General features: G+C 42.2%; 1 protein-coding gene across 7 annotated transcripts in view; it reads right to left on the reverse strand.

The window, feature by feature from the left end:
• Window positions 1-24,095, reverse strand: part of Cdc14a (cell division cycle 14A) — a 155,416-nt gene that overhangs the window by 15,315 nt on the left and 116,006 nt on the right. For 2 of the 7 annotated variants that reach the window (XM_074050901.1, XM_074050902.1), the window contains 4 exons: window positions 9,607-9,722; window positions 7,372-7,419; window positions 5,012-5,134; window positions 1,347-4,339 (listed from right to left, as the gene is read on the reverse strand). In XM_074050901.1, coding sequence (XP_073907002.1) covers window positions 3,886-4,339; window positions 5,012-5,134; window positions 7,372-7,419; window positions 9,607-9,722 — 741 coding nt within the window. In that variant the 3' untranslated portion in view covers window positions 1,347-3,885. Of the gene's footprint in view, window positions 1-1,346; window positions 4,340-5,011; window positions 5,135-7,371; window positions 7,420-9,606; window positions 9,723-24,095 lie in introns of those variants that run through there. The other 5 variants (XM_074050900.1, XM_074050898.1, XM_074050897.1 and 2 more) reach the window with 5 other exon arrangements.

Here is a 24,095-nt window from a genome sequence, read left to right on the forward strand (position 1 = left end):
CACTACTAGTCATATACGATTATTTAGTCATGTCAGTACTATAAAACTCAGCACAACTGTTCAATGTGCACGGCATTTCCATAAGGACCCCCGCTGAGGTAGAGACTGACCACAGGACAGAGGGCTCCAACCTGTCTCAGGTAACCCAAGAGCTGCCAGCCACAGCTGCCAGAATCACCTCCATCATCTCAGCCCTGCCATCACTCCTGCTTACAGGACACCCACGGCTCCCCCTGCTCCTCCCGGCTTGACGGCAGCTTAACCTTCCGGCCTCACCTCCAGGTAACCGTGGAGCAGTCACGCTGCTAGAGCACCGTGAGCAAGCCCTGTGCAGAACACTCACGTGATTTACCCCGATTAAACACTGCCACCGCCACCACTGCATCAGCTTCGATGAATATGCCACCAACCCCTTCCAAAGCACAGCCATGTATTCGCATCAAATTTACAAAACTGAAATTGTTTTGATTATCTTAAACGGATCCCAAACACTGTGTAAGCTTGAGGGTGCACACGCGGGGTTGTCTGCCTCCGACTACCCAGTTCCCATTTTACTAGGGCTCAGAGAAGTTCGGTAAGTTCACAGTCTGAGATTTAACTACAGCATCAAGGCCACATCTCTGTTCTTGGTGTTCCCACTGCACAGACGGCCACTTTTCCACTCTCTACGTTTATCACCAGCAGGCTCCTACCCATCTTCCAAAGGCCCACAAAAATACGACCCTTTCTTCAGTTTCCTCTGACCCCTCTAAAGAAAATCGAGTTATCCTTTTAGCAATCCCCCTATTTTTAACTACCTATAACAGTACACATATGACATAATATAACAAAAGCCAAAATATAACCTTTTGAGGTTAGATTGGCCTATGTTCAAATTATGGCTTTGCTGCATACTTCCAGTGCAACTGTGGGCAAAATATTCAACCACTTAGACCTTCAAGATATTTACCTTCAAAATAAAAGTAACACTTCTCACTCTATGCATTCATTTAAACATCCATCCATCCTTTATCCAATCAACAAATACTGAGTGCCTACTAAATCCAGGCGCAAAGCGTCTGTAACCATGGAAATCAGAGGTACCATTTCTGTACCATAGCTTAGAGACTGGTGGACGATAAGAATCCAGAGTGAGCAGAGAACTGTGAGCAAGTCCCAGGCGGGACAGAAAAACTCAAGGCAGGGGTGGGGTGGGGGGGTGGGGTCAGGTGAGGACAGTGCTGATGAACAGCAATTCAGTGCTGTAAAAACATAAAAAAGCAAATATGCAAGACACATACCACAAGTAATTTCAATTTAATAAAATACTTCCACCCCACCCACACCCTCATCACGTGTACCCCATTTCTTAAGCACTTGAAAACTCCTGTCAGGGAGTTAGTTGATTTTTCACAGTAAGTGGGTCAACAAAAATGGAATCTCGTGCGTTACACTGGACAGAAGAGTCAGTAAGACCAGCAGAAGGGGCCAAGTTTGTGTAAATAAAATTGGGCTCCTTCTTTGCATTCTGTCATAGCCACAAGGATTCCTTGACATTGATTCCTGTTTTCCGTGTGAAAGCACTTCATGACAGAACAAGGAAATCATTTTTACATTTTTCTGGGGGTTGAGCTGCTACAAAAAGTGAGAGAGCAATTGCAGCTTTCAAAAGAGATGCTAATTGTAGCTTTTAAAATATTAGACTCCCTCTAAACACCCGTCACCCTCACCCCCTAAGAGTTTCTGGGTCTTTCTTAAAGGTGCAGAGAGGATATTACCAAAACAGATTTCGTGTTCCTACCTAAGGATTTTAAAACATTTTTGTTGAGTGAATCACTCCTAGTTTTTCAGGGGTCCTGAGTCTGCCCTCTGTGGCAGCACTGAAAAGGAGCTACATGTAATCAGAGAGCAATCAGAAAGACCATAAAGAGGAACTAATGAGCTCTTTCCATGTCAACTTGGACTTCTACCAGAATATCAGAGGCAGGACTGGAGTCTTCCTCACAAGAGGGCTCCAGGCAAAGATAAGGAAGGAGACTCCTGCCTCTTACTGCCTGGGGTCGGGGAGGAAAAGGTCACCATGTTGACAAATCTATTTTTAAATGCTTTTCTTTACAGTAAATGACAAATTCATGGGGCAGAAGCAGGGGTAGCAACAACTGCGCACACAGACTACTGCTTTATGTTCAGTTATTGGGAAATCACCCTATTCCCATCAAAAGATGGATGTGGAGGAGGAGGGAAGGTGGAAGAAGGAAGAAAACATGGAACAAGACCAAAATTAACTTATAGAGCATCAGTACTTGTGTAAAGGATGTCGGGAAGCTTCCAACAGCAAAGAGGAAAATGGAGATTCTGGAAAGGTAGAACATTATTCTTGTCAAGCTATCAATACTTTCAGCGTCGAGCTGGAAACGTGGAAGACACAAAACCTTTAGTTGTGAAATCCATAAGATTATTTTGTGTATATCACACTTTCCCTGCTGATATAAAGGTTTGCGATCTATTTTTTAAGGGGCTAATCTCAACATGAGAAAATACTGATTGAGCTCCATTTCTGCTGTGAAGTCCATGAGGCATAAACACAGTCAGGAAAACTTAAACACACATCCTTTAGCTCCAGGTTGCATGGATTTAAGTTTCTGTGATTTACAACTACATTTACACAGTGGGATTAGAATCAGATTAAAGAAGAGATGGGCTCTAATCTATAAAGGAACCTAAAAAATGTGGAAATCAGCATCGGAAATAATATCCAAAAATTATATATGCTTGCAGGGAAACGAGTATATGTGGATGGAAAAAAAATTTGAAAAGAAGCATGAGTTAGGGATGGGAATGGCAGTAAATCCTATGCATTTTCACGTGAGTACACACATGCACACATGCACACGCACACACATACACAGCATCCTTGCTTTAGAAAGCATCCTCTGTGCTTTCTAAACTGCCAGCTAAGGAAAATCCCACTTGCTGTGGGATTATCGTTTTGCTGGGTGGGCCATACATGGCACATGATACCAGCACTTCTCTTCCTACCTTCATTTCTCCTGCAGTAAGCAGCCCCTCCCCTTAATGGCTGAGAAAAATGGTTAAAGAACGGTGGTTAACGATGCTAGACCAGAGTCTCCCAGGACACGGGCCTTGTTCCTGCCAGGAGTGCAATCAGGAGTGCTTCACACTTCCTTGACATGTGGGACCTCCATTCTCCTGCTGTCTGTCCTTGTTCCTCTTAAATCAAAACTCAAATTCCTATAAATCTCAATGTCCCCTGAGACAATCAAAATACTAAAGTAACTCAGTAGGAGGCTGACCAACTGATTTTACCCTACCGGAGACCGCTGATCACTCAAAAGGGAGCTTGGTGACCTGAATAAAGATCTCTTTGGTAAAATGTGTTTGGAGACCTTCCATCTATCTCTAAAAGGATGGCTAACTTCAAACATCTCCCTGAGATGTTTTCCCATGCATCCCAGGTACCTACCTACAATCCTGTCTTATAAACACCCTCATTAATTAATCGTATATCCATTTCCTACAGGAGTTGAAACTGTGAAGCCCTAACAGTTCTGGAAAGACACTGTTCATTCAGCACTTCCCACATTTCAATATCCCAAATCCATGTACCTATATGTACAAATGCTACCAATCCCATGAATCAGCTCCTGGCTTTGTACCAATTAGCCAGAGTGATTTCAAAACTTAACTGAAAAGTAACTTAAGTCAACAGGGCCCCGTGAAAGATGGAATGAAAGCTGTTTCTCTGTTGAGAGAGACCACTTCAAAAGGAGGGAGGGAGAGAAAAAAAGGAAGGAAGAAAACCCAGTTGAAATTCAGCATTTACTTGAAGAGGAGCCAGCAGAATGGAGTGCGTGGACAGTTTCAGAGCACAGAGGGAAGACGCTGTCAGAAGGCCTCCTTGGCACTATTGAATTTCTTTGGTGGCAGCCTCGGCTGGGAAGGCAAAGCACAAAAGTTGCATTCAGGGTTCTGGGAAGCAAAAGGTGGTGTCTGTGGACTTACGGGGATAGAACGGCTCAGGAATCTGGCTGAAGAGGAAGACAGCCCAGTGTAGGAGGGACGGAGGATGGTGGCATGGTCCTCAGACTTGGGACTCAGAGGCCCCAGGTGGCTGTTGAGGTTGGTGCCACTGCTGCCGCTGCTGCTTTTGATGTACTGGTTGTTGTTGAGCTCAGGGTAGTTTCTAGCAGGTGACTGGGGACTGCCATTCAAGAGGTTGGTGAATGGGCTGGCTGTGAAACTTGCCTTGGAGGACGAGGAGGTCTTTCTGTTCTCAGGCTCGTCTGTTGCAGCGTTCAGGTTCCCCAGAGAACTGGCTAGCCGGGAGTTTATGGAAAAACTGGATGGAAAACACAGGTGAGGAGGAAAAAAAACACAGAGAACAAGGTACACTCACAAAGAGCCTGTTTCCTAGACAGGTACACCTGGCTTTCTGGGGAGGTCATGAGGATGATTCTGATCAATGCAAACCGTGACCCAATGGCTTCTTATTGCTCTTGGTGACATTATAGCAGGCGGCCTTTAGTTACACACATCCAAGACCCTTGGTCAGAAGGAATTAACTGAAACCCAAGAGCTGGCTACCGCACTTTGACTAGTGACCTTACAATACAACCTCTGGGGGCTCCATCTGCCCTGAGGCAAGAGGTGAATGAAAGTAAGTAATATGTCAACTGCCCCAGCCCGATATGGTTAGTTCTCACCTGCGACATAAACCAGGGAAAACTGGCAATGTCCTGTGTTCTTTGTATGTGCAACTGCAAGTCATTTTCTGGATCACATTAAGCAGCTGGAGATTCAGTAGGTGAACAGGATGGTCTACAATATTGTCCCCATAGACTGTCCCCTCCCTGCAAGGAGATAGGAACTAAAGCCCCAGAAATAGCACAGTCTTGGGGTTTCTCTCCTTCTCCCTTGGCCCTTCCTGTCACAGAACTCCAGTCACACTCATTGCCTGCTGCACACATCCCTACCTCAAGCCAGAGTACCTTGGAAGGGAAAGAAAAAGTACCTTCTTATACTGGAGCCTGAAGATGAAGAGCCTCTGTTTATCCTCTTGGCCATCGCTGAAGGGGACGAAGCCACTTTTGGGGTCTTCATAGTAGACAGAGATGCTTGTGGGGAGGAACTTAATCTTTGGGGAGAAAAATGGACCAAGTGTCACATTAAAGCTGTGCTATGGTCAATATTCAGCAAACCTCCATGATATTGTGACAGGTCCTAACAGTGGTGACAGTTGCCAACACCAACACTGCTGGGCGCTGTGCAGAGCACCTGGAAGGTAGGAGCCGGGTTCGTGTTCACCACACCCTAGGAGGGAGCTGGTGCTGCTGACCCCACTACACACCAAGGAAAATTTCCTCATCCAAAGGCACCTAGTTGCCAAGTGGCAGAGTTGGGATCCAAGAGTCCTGTTCTTACCCAGGATCCTCTCATCCCTCACTGCTAGCATCTGTGCCTCAGCAGACTGCTAGGTCCCATTCAAAGCCATCCTCTCCTTTGCACCCTGCACCTGCTCTAGGTGGGGCCGTCTTATTTCCTACCCTATCTACCTGGACCACCTTTAATCTTATTCCTTAATCATTCAAATTGTGAATGGCCTCCAGGGAAATCTAAAATAGCTAGTCATGTCACCATTTAAACCCTTAGCCTTTCCTCGGTGCCTATAAGGCCCAAACTCCTTGATTTACAAAATCCTCCAAAATCTGGTGCTTGCCAATCTGAGCAGGCCCTACTGTCCTCTCTTTCCTCCTGGACACCTCGACTCTAGCTACACAAAACACCTTGAGCTCTCTGACGGTTCTGCACGCACACCTTGGTCCAGTTGGGATGCTGCTTGTCCCACTAGGCCAACCACTTCCCACTGCCCCCTCTGCAGATGCCTGAGATCCTAAAATCCAGACTGGTTGTGCTACATCACACAGCTGTGAGAGACTAATAAAATGAACTGGATGATTCATAACAGCAGCAGATGAGCAGCTCAGTCTGGTCCTCTACTGTCTGCAGGAAACTCAATGAAGTGTAGAGTGAGGAAGATGGCTGAGTGATACAGTGCTCTTCCTGCCCTGTGATCATCACTGCTGTGTGGAGCTTGCTGCTGATGGGAGTGACGTTTCTCAGTCCCCCACATGTCCTGGGGAGAAAAGATTGGCCACCACCTCCTAGGCACACCCTTCCTCTGACTCCCCATCTAAGGAGGTTCAGCCTGCAGCAAACAAGTGATTGGTCCACCTCCACCTGGCATTCCTATTGCCCACCCTTCAATGACCAGGTCACTCGTGACCTCCACACAGCAAGCCTGCACTGACTTCCCAAGCAGAGTTCATCCTATTTCATCACCTGAGATTCGTCTGTTTGCCCCATTAGACAGGCAAAGACTTGTCTCTTTTTTCAACTCCTAGTGCTGGGTGAGATGCTGAGCGGTGCTCTGTAAACATCTACCAAGGGACACAAGGGAAAACTGGCTCAAATCTGGACAGTCAGGGCTTGACCATGGTTTTAATGTCAAATATATTCTGTCCTAGACAAAATGTGTGAGGTAGTTAGACATCGCTTTCCCATCTGGTAGAGGAAAGCTTATTTACTTACAGACTCTCCATCATCTGCCCTCCAAACAGCAGCCATGGGCTGCCTCAAATCAAAACTGGGAAATTTGTACTACGACATGCTTCAAGCTTCTCCCTTACAACAGCCTCCACCAAATGATTCTAAGCCTACAGATGAATAAGAACCACAAGGTGAAGAGGGAATTGGGTTCTTTCCGCGTTTCATCAACAGTTCAGGTCAAATACTTCCACTGTTCTCACCACACTCCATGCTGGATGGTGCTGTCACCGTACCACTGTACACTCCAGGACTACTAGGAGGCATTTTTCCAGAGAAAAACTGCTTCTTCCTCCAGGGGAAGAGAGGAAGGGGACTGAAACCACACAAAGGGGGTGGGCAGATTCATGCAGAAATAGGAGGAAAGTGGACAGATGGATTGAAAGAACTGCAGAGCACTTGTTGTTTACTGTGTGGGAAACCCAGTGCATCGGTATCACCTCACAGCCACACAGCCCTGTGGGCATGTCAGGAACACAGCAGTCCTTTTAACAGTCAGCATGAAAAATAAAGCATACTGCAATAATTTGGAACAGAAAGGAATAAAATTAAAAAGCAAAAAGCTGGACTGGGGAATGTAGCTCAGTGGTAGTCAGAGTGCTTGCTTAGCATGAGCAAGGCCCTGGGTTCGATTCCCAGCACCAAAAAAAAAAAAAAAAGTACAAAAACCTGTGCCTGGGTTATTCTCACTGGTTCAAGGCTTAGGAAAACGTGTATAGGGTAATATATATTTACAAATTACCAGAAAGTCAACCTTGTTGGCCATACCTGAAAGGTTGGGACGCTGCTCTGGGGTGGCCTTTCATGTCATCGGACCTGCAGAAACCAAAGACAGGTGCTCTACCATCACACATTTAAACAAACACCAAAGGCACAGCATACAGAGGAGCTCCGTAAAACTATTACATTGTCGAAAGGGAAAACCTTCCAAGTGGATATCAGTATTCATCCACTTCATAAAATAAATTCTAGAGCCAGAAGGAAACCCATTTTAGTCACCTTTCTTCATCTTGAATGTCATTTATGGCACACCCTGTATGATATCAGAAAGTGATATTATAGCCACTTTGGGTTAAATATGTGCCATGATGGTATTAAGAAAACTAAATTCCAGCCAGGCACTGGTGGCTCACGCCTGTAATCCTGCTACTCAGGAGGCAGAGACCAGGAGGATCATCCTTTGAAGTCAACCCCAGCAAAAAAAAAAAAAAAAACACCAAAAAGGGCTGACGGAGGGGATCATGTAGTAGTGTGTGTCTGCCTAGCAAGTAGGAAGGCCTGGGTTCAAACCCTAGTACCACTAAAGGGAAAAAAAAAAAAGAAACTAATTTTCAGAACCTGAGAAAATTTCTGAGAATTACAAAGACAGAAAATCATATAGGAACAAGTCTTCTGAAATGTGTGCCTATATATCTTTTGCCTATTTATTTGCCAAGCTATACTTTTCTCTAAAATATCCCTCCCTCCCCCTTAAGCTTTCTTTTTAAAAAATCTTAAAATTGACTTAAGATGTAGCTCAGTGGTAAAGTGCTTGCTTAGCATGCCTAAGGCCCTGGGTTCAGGTCCTAACACTGCCAAAAAAAAAATCTTAAAAACAAATATAAATCTGTTTGAAATTTATTTTAATCACTATAGATCAATTTCTTAGAGTTCTGAGGGAAATGGTGAGTGAAAAAGAGGCAACGTAAACTGATCTTCAGGAACCTTCCATTAACTTAGAGAGGCAATGCATGAAGTGAAAGAACAGAGACCATGACCAGTCTTGGGTCTGTAATCAGCTCCAATTCCAACTCCATCCCACTGGGAAGCAGCTTATCCTATGTAACAGCGAGCGAGCAACCCAACATGGCTGGCGGGGTTCTCTACCTTCTGTGTTCACTCGGTTAACCCTCATAGTCAAACTAAGCACCTAGCATGCTGGCTGCCCAGGCAGGTGCTAGGTTAAGTGGTTCTTCTCCTCCATGTTCTGGTGGCAATTACTAAGCACCAGGTTTGCTGGTGCATTTTACTACAGAAGACCATTGTTTCAATGTGAACTTGCATTTCTTAGATTAGCAAATAGCGCCTCAAGATTGGATCTGCATTAAGCATAACACATGGAAACTAGGCTCCTTGTGAATCTGGAGGCTTCGATAGCCTTCCTGCAAGGCACAGCTCTCATTAATAAGTCAAAGAAAAGTAGTCGTTTTCCATCGTGCTCATTGGCCGGGGCCTTGCCACTCCTCTCTATGTAGCAAGGAATTGATGACATTTATAGAGTCTGGAATCTACATTGATCCTGAAGCCTTGTCTGTCTTGGGTTGTTGTTTGGTTTTTTTTTTTTAATGTGATCTTAACTATCATCAGGTTTCAAATGCTGTGGTCAGAAGTCAGGTTCCATCATCAATTGTGAGGAATACTTTTGGACTTCAAAATCAAAATGGTCTGTGATTTTTATAGGCTCATGGACGAAGCACTTGTTCCATTTTCAAAACTAGAAGGCAAAGCCAGGGAACTCTACAGTAGGATAAACCAAGGACTTGTACACACACTCTAGCTTTAGCACAAGTCTTACCACACCCGTGAGGATTTACCACAAGACTAGAGACCCACTCATGGCAGAAGGGTAGAACTCAAATAGAGTTTGGAGCAGAGAACCAGAGAAAACTAACTTCTTAGCAGCTTAAGGAAGAATTCCAGAGACTGAGATGCAACCATTGCTTTCAGTAAGCTTCTAAAACTCAGCTACTCTCAACAGTGTTAAAATACAGAATAAATAAACAACACAGGGGCTGGAGGTGTGGCTCGAGTGGTAGAGCGCCTACCTAGGAAGCATGAGGCCCTGAGTTCAAACCCCAGTGCCACCAACAATAGTGATGATAATAATAAAAATAATATAAACAACACAAGAATAGTGAATCAAAAAACTTGGTATTTGTAGAGTGATGTTTATAAGAGAAGATCAAAGGGTTTCTCCACAACTGGAAACACACTAAGAACTGTGCAAGCTTCAGGCAGATGTACCTAAGTGCGCAGGATGGAGAGGAGAGTGGCTGTCTCTGACTTTTTAAGGCACGAAGCTTGTCTCCCTGGGTTATGCTGGTTGTCATCTCCACATCTTCATCATCTTCTAAATTATTCTGGAGAAAAATGCACGTTCCATAGAAAGGTCATTACAAACAGTCTTTTTAATGGGTGAGAGATTATCTGTTTATAGATACATCACATGTAAATTATCTTAGTATAGCTTATCACACGTCACTTAAACGTGTATAAATTCAACATGGTCCAGTTGCTCAACTAATTGCCATTTAAATATACTAGTCAAATTCCAAATCGAAGAAACACAGGTACGGATGTGGTAACGTGTGAAAGGAGCTGTCTATTACCACAGACCATGGCAAGGTCACTCTCAGGTGACACATCATGCTGGGGAGCACAGCCTAACTCGGACTGCTCCACAGAGACAGCCCAAATACATTTCCAGATTCTGCCAGGAGCCATCGCTGCAAATTCCATTTGATTACACAAATAAAAGATAAATATTTGGGGCAGCTACACAGTAACTTAGTAGCATCGTTACTAGGAAGAGCACTCATTTCCTGTCCAGGAAGAGGAAAAGGACCAGTGACACTAAATTGGGAAGGTGTGTTTCCTTCTGAAATAAGTTTTATTAGTGTGGAAACCACAAGTGCCCTGTTAGTTTCCTGCACACCAGTTTAAGAGGAGCAGAAGTGACAGAGAGACAGCCAGCTAAATTGTATCTATCACAACCACGAGGCAATAGAATAAAGGCCCAAAATTTATTTTCAAAACAACAACATAAGCAAGATATTTGGAAATAAGGCAGTGAAAATATCACAGAGAGAGAGAGAGATTGACTTTTAGAGTCAGAATTCAATGCTTTTGATATTTTTAAAGCTATGGTCATATGCTACTTAAAAAAAATAAAGGCTAATTTTACAGGCTGTACATTTAAAAAGAATAACAGTTATATTCAAATTTTTAATTACATGTGGTTTTCTATTGTGAATTTTAAGGTCAAACTTTTTTTCTTAATTATGACACATTTCAAAACAAAAAACAACAAAAATACTATACCACACTGCTGTGCACTGTGTAACACATATTGTTTTACTTTCTCTTAAGCTTATTTATATTAAAGCATTCTCTCAGCTGGGCACCAGTGTCTCATACCTTTAATCCTAGCTACTTGGAAGACTGAGATCAGGAGGATTAAGGTTCCAGGGAAAACTCATGGAAAAAAAGCTGGGCGTGGTGGCATGGCCTGTCATCTGAGTGGAGGATGGTGAGCCAGGCCAGCCAAGGCAAACAATGAGGCCCTATCTCTAAGAAAACCAGAGCCAAAAGGGCTGGGGACACGGCTCAAGCAGTAGAGCTCCTGTCCAGCAGCTCAACGTCCTGAGTTCAAACCCCAGCTGCTAAATAAATAAATAAATAAATAGCACCCTCTCTCAAAGAAGAATAAAAGCAATATAGCTCTCAACTCCAGAAAGGAAAATCATGCGTTTTCCTCACAATATTAAAAAGTGTGTGTGTGTGTGTGTGTGTATCCTTACTCTTTACTCTTTATTTTTCATATGAAAGTACAGGTAAGCACAATAAATACTAAGCCCACCTATGTATTTACCAAAAGAAGCCAAACACATTAACACTTTGGCTTACAGTCTTCCAGACTTCTCTCTGTGCTTTACCCATCCCCTCAAACACACGTCTGTCTTATAAAAAGAAATTGCATTATATATTCTGCTTTCTGACTTGGGTGCTTTTTTTTTTCCATTAAAATATATACTGTGAAAGTTTTGGGGACAAATAAAAAAAGTTCTTTCAGAAAATTCCATTGTGTATATCTGCCAATCTCTATAAACACATGGTTTCTGAACACTGTCCTGTTGCTATTGCCTTGAGACCAATCCATAGAAGTGGAACTGGTACGTTCACTTGAAAGTCAGCTTCTACGTTAACACACGGCCCTAAAATAGCTGTACTGTTCTAAACTCCAACTCGCAACTGTACGAGCTTCATATTCCTTAAATCTTTGCAGATCCTGCACACATTTCCTTATCCCATATAAGGCATAAATAGTGCCTCATCATTTAAATTTGTGTTTCTTCCATTACTAGGGAAGTAAGACATGTTTTATGTTCAGCAGTCATGAGGGCTTCCATATTGTTTTATTAGCAGTCATGTCATTTTCACAGGGATTTATGAGACTTTTGTGCCTTCTAAGAACCTCATTTGTATATATTTCAAACATGTCCTTCCAGTCACTCACTCTGGAGAATGGACTGGAGAAAGGAAGGGCTGGGGGCAGAGGGGACAGTTACATGGTCCCTGTGATGGTCTTGATGACACATGGATGGACCAAGATAAGGGAAACACTTGGGGAAGGAGGAAAAAGAAGGGGGAAAGATCTACACAGCAGTGTGTGTCTGAAGGAACCTACTAGAAGTCATGTCAATGTTTGTCTACGCTGATCTGTCCTTATTTTGTTTCTCTTACTGTTGTATCAATTTGAGAGTATTTTTAGGACTAAGAGCTATAGAAGACAGAACTATAAAATTGTCAGTAAATGATTTATAGGTGATGGCCTAGCTGTCAAACTCTTGACAAAAAGTTATACAATGTTATAACTTAATTGAGTTACAAAATAAAGAAGTTAAAAAGCTGTATGGAAAGGGATGTTGGCCTCCTACGTAAATGTAACTAAGTGTGCATCTATTAGGGGATCAATCTTACACGCCAGGTCATGGGAGGTACAATCAACCTGGCACGTCGATGGAGGGGCAAAGGGGGCACAGGTTGAAGAGGGCTCTCATCAGGTGCTCCCTTCTTCATACCACCTTCAGTTCTCATGATGACAATCGAACACATTCACAAATGACAAAGATGGGAACGCCAACCTGGAGCTCCCTCCTGCTCTTGAGCTCCAGCCCCTCTCCGTACATGATATATTTATTTTCTCTCTCTCACTCTCCCTCCCCACCCCAGATTGTCAGGGAGAATCAGATTACCTTAACTCTACCAAAAAGAAACAAAGCCCCACAACTGTTGGAGACCAGTGATAAAGAAGCCAGGCGTGGGGATGCACACCTGTAATCCCAACACTCAGGAGGTGGAGGCAGGAAGATTATGAGTTCAAAGCCAGGCAGGGCTACAGAATAAGATCCTGTCTCAAAAAACAACAAAGAAGAAGCCTAACCCGGGGAGACCCTCATATCTCTGACCCCCAAACAAAAAGGGTCTCTCTATAAGTCCCCATTGCCCTTTGAAGGGTTTGAGGATCAACACCTTTCTTTTGGATACAAGATGCTCTCTATAGAGGCCGGAAGGTATCAGCAAACTAAAATACCTAAAAAGTACAAATTTTAAAGATGCACTTATTTACAGGTGACAGCCTAGCTAAAGCACAGAAGTGCAAAGAATGAAGCTTGATTATATTCAGCCATTGTTCTCTCCATGTAGACAAGACGAAAACCACAGTAAAATACGTAGTGTCCATAGGTTTCAGTTGGATAAATTAGTGACCAATGCACTGATAAAATGGTGGCAGAGTCAGCTTGGTAGGCTGTAGAATCTGCCAGTAAGAAAAGATCTATTAAGGCTGGAGGAGTGGCTCAAGTGATAGAGTCTGCCTAGCGAGCGGGAGGCCCTGAGTTCAAACCCCAGAAGCAAACAACAACAATAAAGATCAATTAGAAAAGCATAGCACTTTTTAAGGGTTAATGATAGGAGAGAGACCATCAGAAAATACATAGAACACTGAAATAGAAATGAGTAAAAACAGAAATCAAAAGGCTGGATGAGAAAGATGACAGTGCACTCCTGTCATCTCAGCTACTCAGGGAATCACGAATAGGAGGATTGCAGTCCAGGCCAGCTGGAACGTTAAAGCAAGACCCTATCTCAAAACTAACCAACACAGAAAGGGCTGTGGCTCAAACAGTATAGCACCTGCCTAGCAAGCGGGAGGTCCTGAGTTCAAACCCAAGGACTGCTTAAAAAAAGAAATCTCTACCATTAACAGAGCAGATCACCTAGCTGGGAAAAAAAGATACAGACCATGAAGCAGGGAGCCGGGAGTTCAGGCTGGACCCAGGGGCTGTGTGCATTGTCCACAGTGTCTAGACCAGCACAGAGGACCAGGCTCAACAAAGGAAAAGCCCTGGTTTTAAGGACTCCTCCTAATTCTGAGTGGCTAAGCAAATTCATTGTAGTCTCAGCCTAGACCATGACTATGAGCTGTCTCATTCTGGTTATTGTTTTCTTTCATCTACCTCCTGAGCACTGAGAAATCACATATTCAAAAATCTCTAAATCAGGTCATGACAGAGCCTCTTAATAGCCAACCACCAGAAAATTCTTATAGACCTAAAAAAAAAAGTAACTTAGAATCTCTGTTTTCAATCTTGTACTACTGTTTTAAAGGCAGCCTCTAGAATAGTATAGCCTTTCACACTTTATGTACAAACTAAATAAATCCAGAATGTCCATGGGCTTCTACCCCGACACTGGCATGGACATTGAGGCACACTAAAATCCTTATAGCATTCCTGACAATTTAGATCCCACCAGCTCTTCTGTGAGTCCCGCTGGTGCTGGACCTGGGGCTGACACCAGGTGGAAGAGCTGCTTGCACAAAGCAGCACGTGCCTGTAAAGTGGTCCAAAGCCACAAGTTCACTGGGTAAAACACTGACCACGCCATCATCCTGACATCTCTGAATTCCTTCATTTCAGTACTCTAGTTACAGAAATGAGAATACTTCTGAACAGCTAAAGCTAAAATAATCGTTTGATTGAATGTGATGGTATCCACCAAATTTACATGTTTGTGCCCCTCCCTGCCCCCACCAAGAATTCTTATGTCAAAACATTAGCCCACAAGGTGATGGTACTAAGAGGGGGGGTCTCTGAGAGGTAATTAGATCATGAGTCAGAGCCCCCATAAATGGAATTAGTGTCCTTATACACAATGGAATTTTATGCAGCCATGAAGAAGAATGAAATGTTATCATTCGCTGGTAAATGGATGGAGTTGGAGAACATCATTCTGAGTGAGGTTAGCCTGGCCCAAAAGACCAAAAATCGTATGTTCTCCCTCATATGCGGACATTAGATCAAGGGCAAACACAACAAGGGGATTGGACTTTGAGCACAAGATAAAAGCAAGAGCACACAAGGGAGATATGAGGATAGGTAAGACACCTAAAAAACTAGATAGCATTTGTTGCCCTCAATGCAGAGAAACTAAAGCAGATACCTTGAAAGCAACTGAGGCCAATAGGAGAAGAGGACCAGGAACTAGAGAAAAGGTTAGATCAAAAAGAATTAACCTAGAAGGTAACACCCACGCACAGGAAATCAATGTGAGTCAATGCCCTGTATAGCTACCCTTACCTCAACCAGCAAAAACCCTTGTTCCTTCCTATTATTGCTTATACTCTCTCTTCAACAAAATTAGAGATAAGGGCAAAATAGTTTCTGCCGGGTAGTGAGGGGGTGGGGGGAGAGAGAGGGGGTGGAGTGGGTGGTAAGGGAGGGGGTGGGGGCAGGGGGGAGAAATGACCCAAGCATTGTATGCACATATGAGTAATAAAAAAATAAAAATTTAAAAAAAAAAATATGCCCCTTCACTATGTGAAGACACAGAGAGAATGCACCACCTCTGAACCACAAAGCAGACCATTCCAGACACTGAATCTGCCAGTGCTTTGGCCTTGGCCTTTGCACCCTCCAGAAACTATGAGAAATAAACTTCTGTGCTTTGAAAGCCACATAGGTTATGGTGTTTTCTAATAACAGCTTGAATGGACTCCCATGGGGCAGGGCTGGGGAGGAATATGAAAGAGCCAACATCTAAACATGTGCTTACATTGAACGCTGGTGACACACACCTGCAATCCTGTGCTCAGGAGGCAGAGCTCAGGAGGATCGTAGTTCGAAACCAGCCCTGGCAAGTAGTTCACAAGACCCTATCTCGAAAAACCCTTGACAAGAAAAGGGCTGGTGGAGTGGCTCAAGGTGAAGGCCCTGAGTTCAAGCTCCAATACCACAAAAAAAAAAAGTAAAGTATTTTAAATTTCAATCACACTGCATGCCCTAGTGTTCCCAGTGATAAGGATTTAATTATTTTTAAGTTCAATAAATTGGGATCTAAAAACATGATGAAAATGGCATATTCTAACTACCAGATATTAATTTAATATAGATTATAATGTAGAAAGCTTTCTGTTATTGCAAGCTATGTCCTCCAGATAGAGGGATGAATCTTGTTTATCTTTTCAGAACTCATAACCCAAAACCCTGCTTACTTGAACTCAACCTGAGAAGGAAATGCTGACCAGAGCAAGAAAAGAGTGTTCTTGCTTAGCAATATTATCTCGTGAAAATGTTAGTTCAGATCTTTATTGTTTGCTTTTAACAGGCCAGACTATGACACAGAGACAAGAAAAAGTCAACAAATGCTCTGAATGTCAACATGACCTTGGCTGAGATTTACATTTCTCTAGGACAGATGACTCAGGCAAGTAAATTCAGCCATTCTATGAGGAGATGCTGTCCTACAGAACATGCACAGGGTTCAAATATCAGCTCCATCAGTGGTCTCCATCTTTTGTCCGGGAAGAAAACCCACTGGCCCCATCCCAAAGCACTCTGGCTCTCTTTCTTTCTTGTGGGAGACAAGGCTACCATGCATTCCTTCCTTTTGGGAAAGCCAAAGTTGTTCTGGGACCCGGTCTGGGTCTAAAAGGTTGCCATCCATACAAAGGCAAATCTACACTTGTTGCTTAAATGTCTTAACAGCTTTTGTTCTTCTTTAGGAATGGAAAGATAGACACCAAGTGCTTAACTTCACATCAGGCACAATGTGATAGAAGGAGCCAAACTCAGAGTTGGATGTCCAGTTCTCAAAATGGCTCTGCTACGAAATGATTCTGGCACCCTGGGGAAAATCACAATTTTTCTGGGAGCCTGGTTCCTTACTCATACAAGGGAACTAGAACAAATGACTGCAAGAAGGCTTATAGCTCACGATCCTAATTCTTACTAAGAGATAGCGGGAATAACATGATCAGACAGACATGACCAAATCACAGTGTAACACTGAGGTTAGAACATCTCTGATACACAATGGCCTCTCTTAAGCAACACAGAGAGGAGGATTCCAAGATGGCGGCTAGAGGGAGGAAGCAGAAAGCGAGCCTCCTATAGTGAAATCTTGGAGAGACGCTGGAGACACACTTTGTAGGCATAATCACTGAGAAGAGGCATAACTTTGACCCCTCCACACCTCCAGCCAGCACAGAGAATCTCCACTTCACGTTAAATGGAGAAACAAGGAGGGCCCCCAGGCCACCAGTTGCCTGCCCCCAGACAGCTTGGGAAGACGCAGACCAGGTGAGCTTCGTGGTATCGCAGTACCCCACAGACAAGCCTGGGCCAGAGCAGCATAGCCCCCTGGACAGACTGACCTCCACCCGGGGAAAAAAAGAGAAACTGAGTAATAAGCAACAAGAACAGTTAAGACACGCTGGAAAGAGGGTGGGGTGCACTGAGTGCCGAAGATTGGGGGAAGGGAATCCTTCCTGGGACTGTAAATAAACTGTAAATAAACAAGTCGGGCGGGCCAGAGAGGCTCTGGCGGGAGTGGGGGTGGGGCGCACGCCCAGCAACCAGGAGTGGGAAAGCTGGTGAGAGTGGCGGAGGGAGGAAAACTCCACAGGAGAGGGGGGAAGACCCACTTCCCACGTGAACTGTAAATAAACACGCAGGCCCAAGAACGCGGGTGCAGTGTCACCTTTCCCAGTGCTTGGAAAGGGGAAAGCCTGTAGCAGAGGCTCCTGCACAGGAGAACTCTGAGCAAACAAAGCCTGTGGGACCAGGTGAGTGCTAAGCTCACCCCAGAGATCTGCATAAATAACGCCGCCAGCTGCAGGCTGAGAGCAGCAGGCAGGCAAACCACAGTTGCAGATACCACTCTCAGAACTGCCTCCAGACGCTTTTTTTTATTTTTCTCCCTACCTTTGATGAGAGAACGACCGAATTACACCTGCAAGCCGAAAAACTTACTGAAACTGTATTGCATTTGAACTGGGGACACTTGGTGGGGTTTTGTTTTGTTTTGTGTGTGTGTGTGTGCAGTTTTGTTCTACTTTATGTGTCCCCTTTGATGAGACAACTACAGAACAACATCTGAGGCACCATCTCCAGGATGGGAGACTGAGATGGACACCCAAATTATTAAGAATGAAACTTCATTGCATTTGAAATTGGAGGTTTTTTGGTTTTTTTTTTTTTTAATTTTCTATTTTCCATTTTATTTTAATTCATTTTTATGTATAGATATTTCTTTCATTTACTTATTTTTTATTTTTATTCCTTTTTTTTTTTGATTTTCAATCCTCTCTCTGTCTCTCTAATGTCTGTTCAGCTTCCTGTCAATTAGTAAACTAACGCTCCCTGTTTATACCTTTGAAACTTTCTTGTCTGAAATCTTGTTCTGCTTTCTCCCTCTTGTCTGTGTATTTGTTTTCCCCTTTTCTTTAACTTCTTGCTTTCCATCTCAGCTCACCCTTCCATTCTAAATATTACCATTGTTATTATTACAAGCCAGAAAATACTTAATTGCACACAGTACAGGGACAGTAACAATACCAAAGACAATGACGGGAAGACAGAAAAAACAGGGAAACCAGTTTCCCCACAGCAAAAAATTAGTACAGGAATCAGAGGGGAATGAAGAGAACAGAAACTCAAATCCAGACTCCAACAAAATGAAGATAAACTATGCCAAAGGACCCAATGAAGCCCACAAGAATAATTTAAAAGAAGACATACTACAGGTACTCAATGAGAATTTTATAGAGATGATACTGGATAGGGTCAACCAAAATGTACAGGAGACACTCAAGAAATTCCAAGACAACAAAAATAGAGAATTTGAAAAAGCAAAAGAGGAAATAAAGGAAACCATAGAAGCACTGTATAAACACCAAAGTGAAAGAGAGAACACGATGAATAAATGGATAAATGAACTCAGGACAAAAATAGACAACAATAAAGAGGAAACCACCCAGGATATGGAAAACCTCAGAAAAAAGAACGAAACAGAAATGCAAAACAAAACGGAAGGCCAATCCAGCAGAATAGAACAAACAGAAGACAGAATCTCAGAACTTGAAGATGAAATGGTAATTAAAGGAAAACCCAAAGAAATATTAATTAAACAACTCAAGACCTGTGAAAAGAAAATGCAAGACTCACCAACTCCATCAAAAGACCAAACTTTTGAGAATCATGGGCATCAAAGAAGGAGAAAAGGTGCAAGCGAAGGGAATGCATAATATATTCAACAAAATAATAACGGAAAATTTCCCAAATCTAGAGAAAGATATTCCCATACAGATGCAAGAGGCCTCCAGGACACCAAATAGACCAGATCAAAATAGAACTACCCCATGACATATCATCATTAAAACAACAAGTTCAGAAACTAAGGAAAGAATATTGAAGGCTGTAAGAGAGAAAAAACAAGTAACATACAAAGGTAAACCCACCAAAATCACAGCAGACTTCTCAACAGAAACATTAAAAGCAAGAAGAGCATGGGGTGAGATCTTCCAGGCACTGAATGAAAATAACTTCAACCCCAGGATACTCTACCCAGCAAAACTATCATTCAAAATAGATGGAGCAATAAAAGTCTTCCATGATAAGCACAAACTAAAACAGTATGTGACCACAAAGCCACAACTACAAAGGATTCTTCAAGGGATTCTGCACACAGAAAGTGAAACCCAACTTAACCATGAAAAGACAGGCAGCACCAAACCACAGGAAAAGAAAAAGCAAGAAAATAGAGAGAAACATCAACTTAGGTACACACAATCAAACCTTCTAACAACTAAGACAACTAAATGGCAGGAATCACCACATACCTATCAGTACTAACGCTTAATGTTAATGGACTTAATTCACCCATCAAAAGGCACCGCTTGACGAAATGGATTAAAAGGGAAGATCCAACAATTTGTTGCTTACAGGAGACTCATCTCACTGACAGAAATAAGCATAGGCTTAGGATGAAAGGCTGGAAGAAGATTTACCAAGCCAATGGCCCCCAAGAACAGGCAGGAGTAGCAATACTTATCTCTGACAAAGTAGACTTCAAACCTACATTGATCAAACGAGATAAAGAAGGACATTCCATACTAATAAAAGGGGAAATAGACCAAAAGGAAATAATAATCATCAACCTGTATGCACCCAATTTCATCAAACATACCCTGAAAGACCTAAAAGCATATATAAATGCCAACACAGTGGTTGTGGGAGACTTTAACACCCGATTATCATCAATAGATAGGTCATCCAAACAAAAAATCAATAAAGAAATCCAAGATCTAATATATGCAATAGATCAAATGGACCTAGTTGATATCTACAGAACATTTCATCCAACTTCTACACAATATACATTCTTCTCAGCAGCCCATGGAACCTTCTCCAAAATAGATCATATCCTAGGGCACAAAGCAAGTCTCAGCAAAAATAAGAAAATAGAAATTATACCATGCATACTATCTGATCACAATGCAGTGAAAGTAGAACTCAACAACAAAAGTAAAGACAAAAAACATGCAAACAGCTGGAAACTAAGTAACTCATTACTTAATGAAGAATGGATCATCAATGAAATAAAAGAGGAAATTAAAAAGTTCCTGGAAGTCAATGAAAATGAAAACACAACCTACTGGAACCTATGGGACACAGCTAAGGCAGTCCTGAGAAGAAAGTTTATAGCCATGAGTGCATATATTAAAAAGACTGAAAAGATCCCAAATCAATGACCTAATGATACATCTCAAACTCCTAGAAAAACAAGAACAAGCAAATCCCAAAAAAATAGAAGGAGAGAAATAATAAAAATACGAGCTGAAATCGACAAAATAGAAACCAAAAAAACCATACAAAGAATTAATGAAACAAAAAGTTGGTTCTTTGAAAAAATAAACAAGATCGATAGACCCCTGGCAAACCTGACTAAAATGAGGAGAGAAAAAAACCCAAATTAGTAGAATCAGAAATGCAAAAGGGGAGATAACAACAAACACCATGGAAGTCCAGGAACTTATCAGAGACTACTTTGAGAACCTATATTCAAATAAATTTGAAAATCTTAAAAAAATGGACAGATTTCTAGATACATATAATCATCCAAAACTGAACCAAGAGGAAATTAATCACCTGAATAGACCTATAACACAAAATGAAATTGAAGCAGCAATCAAGAGTCTCCCCAAAAAGAAAAGTCCAGGACCTGATGGATTCTCTGCTGAATTCTATCAGACCTTTAAAGAAGAACTGATACCAACCCTCCTTAAACTGTTCCATGAACTACAAAGGGAAGGAAAACTGCTTAACACATTTTATGAAGCCAGTATTACACTTATCCCAAAACCAGGCAAAGACACCTCCAAAAAAGGAGAACTATAGGCCAATCTCCTTAATGAACACTGACGCAAAAATCCTCAACAAAATAATGGCAAACCGAATTCAACAACACATCAAAAAGATTATTCACCACGACCAAGTAGGCTTCATCCCAGGGATGCAGGGGTGGTTCAACATATGAAAATCAATAAATGTAATAAACCACATTAACAGAAGCAAAGACAAAAACCACTTGATCATCTCAATAGATGCAGAAAAAGCCTTCGATAAGATCCAACATCATTTCATGATAAAAGCTCTAAGAAAACTAGGAATAGAAGGAAAGTACTTCAACATCATAAAAGCTATATATGACAAACCTACAGCCAGCATTATACTTAACAGAGAAAAACTGAAACCATTCCCTCTAAAATCAGGAACCAGACAAGGATGCCCACTATCTCCACTCCTATTCAACATAGTACTGGAATTCCTAGGCAGAGCAATTAGGCAAGAAGAAGGAATAAAAGGATCCTATACATTAAAGACCCAAAAAACTCTACTCAGAAGCTTCTAGACATCATCAATAGCTATAGCAAGGTAGCAGGATATAAAATCAACATAGAAAAATCATTAGCATTTCTATACACTAACAATGAGCAAACTGAAAAAGAATATATGAAAACAATTCCATTTACAATAGCCTCAAAAAAAATCAAATACCTAGGTACAAACCTAACAAAAGATGTGAAAGACCTCTACAAGGAAAACTATACACTTCTGAAGAAAGAGATTGAGGAAGACTATAGAAAGTGGAGAGATCTCCCATGCTCATGGATTGGTAGAATCAACATAGTAAAAATGTCTATACTCCCAAAAGTAATCTACATGTTTAATGCAATTCCCATCAAAATTCCAATGACATTCATTAAAGAGATTGAAAAATCTACTGTGAAATTTGTATGGAAACACAAGAGGCCACGAATAGCCAAGACAATACTCAGTCAAAAGAACAATGCAGGAGGTATCACAATACCTGACTTCAAACTATATTGCAAAGCAATAACGATAAAAACAGCATGGTACTGGCACAAAAACAGACATGAAGACCAGTGGAACAGAATAGAGGACCCAGATATGAAGCCACACAACTATAACCAACTTGTCTTTGACAAAGGAGCTAAAAATATACGATGGAGAAATAGCAGCCTCTTCAACAAAAACTGCTGGGAAAACTGGTTAGCAGTCTGCAAAAAACTGAAACTAGATCCATGTATATCACCCTATACCAAGATTAACTCAAAATGGATCAAGGATCTTAATATCAGACCACAAACTCTAAAGTTGATACAGGAAAGAGTAGGAAATACTCTGGAGTTAGTAGGTATAGGTAAGAACTTTCTCAATGAAACCCCAGCAGCACAGAAACTAAGAGATAGCATAGATAAATGGGACCTCATAAAGCTAAAAAGCTTCTGTTCATCAAAAGAAATGGTCTCTAAACTGAAGAGAACACCCACAGAGTGGGAGAAAATATTTGCCAACTACACATCAGACAAAGGACTGAAAAGCAGAACATATAGGGAACTTAAAAAACTAAATTCTCCCAAAACCAATGAACCAATAAAGAAATGGGCAAGTGAACTAAACAGAACTTTCTCAAAAGAAGAAATTCAAATGGCAAAAAATCACATGAAAAAATGCTCACCATCTCTGGCAATAAAGGAAATGCAAATTAAAACCACACTAAGATTCCACCTCACCCCTGTTAGAATAGCCATCATCAGCAACACCACCACCAACAGGTGTTGGCAAGGATGCGGGGGAAAAAGGAACCCTCTTACACTGTTGGTGGGAATGTAAACTAGTACAACCACTCTGGAAAAAAATTTGGAGGCTACTCAAAAAGCTAGACATTGATCTACCATTTGATCCAGCAATACCACTCTTGGGGATATACCCAAAAGACTGTGACACAGGTTACTCCAGCGGCACCTGCACACCCATGTTTATTGCGGCCCTATTTACAATAGCCAAGTTATGGAAACAGCCAAGATGTCCCACCACTGACAATGGATTAAGAAAATGTGGTATTTATACACAATGGAATTTTATACAGCCATGAAGAAGAATGAAATGTTATCATTCGCTGGTAAATGGATGGAATTGGAGAACATCATTCTGAGTGAGGTTAGCTTGTCCCAAAAGACCAAAACTTGTATGTTCTCCCTCATATGTGGACATTAGATCAAGGGCAAACACAACAAGGGGATTGGACTTTGAGCACATGATAAAAGCGAGAGCACACAAGGGAGGGGTGAGGATAGGTAAGACACCCAAAAAACTAGCTAGCATTTGTTGCCCTTAACGCAGAGAAACTAAAGCAGATACCTTAAAAGCAACTGAGGCCAATAGGAAAAGGGGACCAGGAACTAGAGAAAAGGTTAGATCAAAAAGAATTAACCTAGAAGGTAACACACACGCACAGGAAATCAATGTGAGTCAATGCCCTGTATAGCTATCCTTATCTCAACCAGCAAAAACCCTTGTTGCTTCCTATTATTGCTTATACTCTCTCTACAACAAAATTAGAGATAAGGGCAAAATAGTTTCTGCTGGTATTGAGGGGTGGGGGGAGAGGGAGGGGGTGGAGTGGGTGGTAAGGGAGGGGGTGGGGGCAGGGGGGGAGAAATGACCCAAGCCTTGTATGCACATATAAATAATGAAAGAAAAAAAATAAATAAAATAAAGACAAAAAGAAAAAAAAAAAAAAAAAGCAACACAGACATTATCACGTTACCTGCCAGGTGCCATGGAGATGAAACCAGATGATGAAAAACGACTATCTGAAGTGCTCTGTTTATGGCAGAGCCTCAACAGAACAAGTTATAGCTGATCATGCATCCAACTCTGCACTTACTGTAGAAACCAGCCAAGTCCCCCTCGTGCCATGTGCCACTGCTAAGGTTTGGATAGGAAATGTCCCCATGGGCTCACGTGTTGAGGGCTTGGCTCCAGCTGGGGATGCTATTTTGGGAGGTTCTGGAAACTTTAGGA

Source organism: Castor canadensis, chromosome 12 (assembly GCF_047511655.1).
Source record: "Castor canadensis chromosome 12, mCasCan1.hap1v2, whole genome shotgun sequence".
NCBI lineage: Eukaryota > Metazoa > Chordata > Mammalia > Rodentia > Castoridae > Castor > Castor canadensis.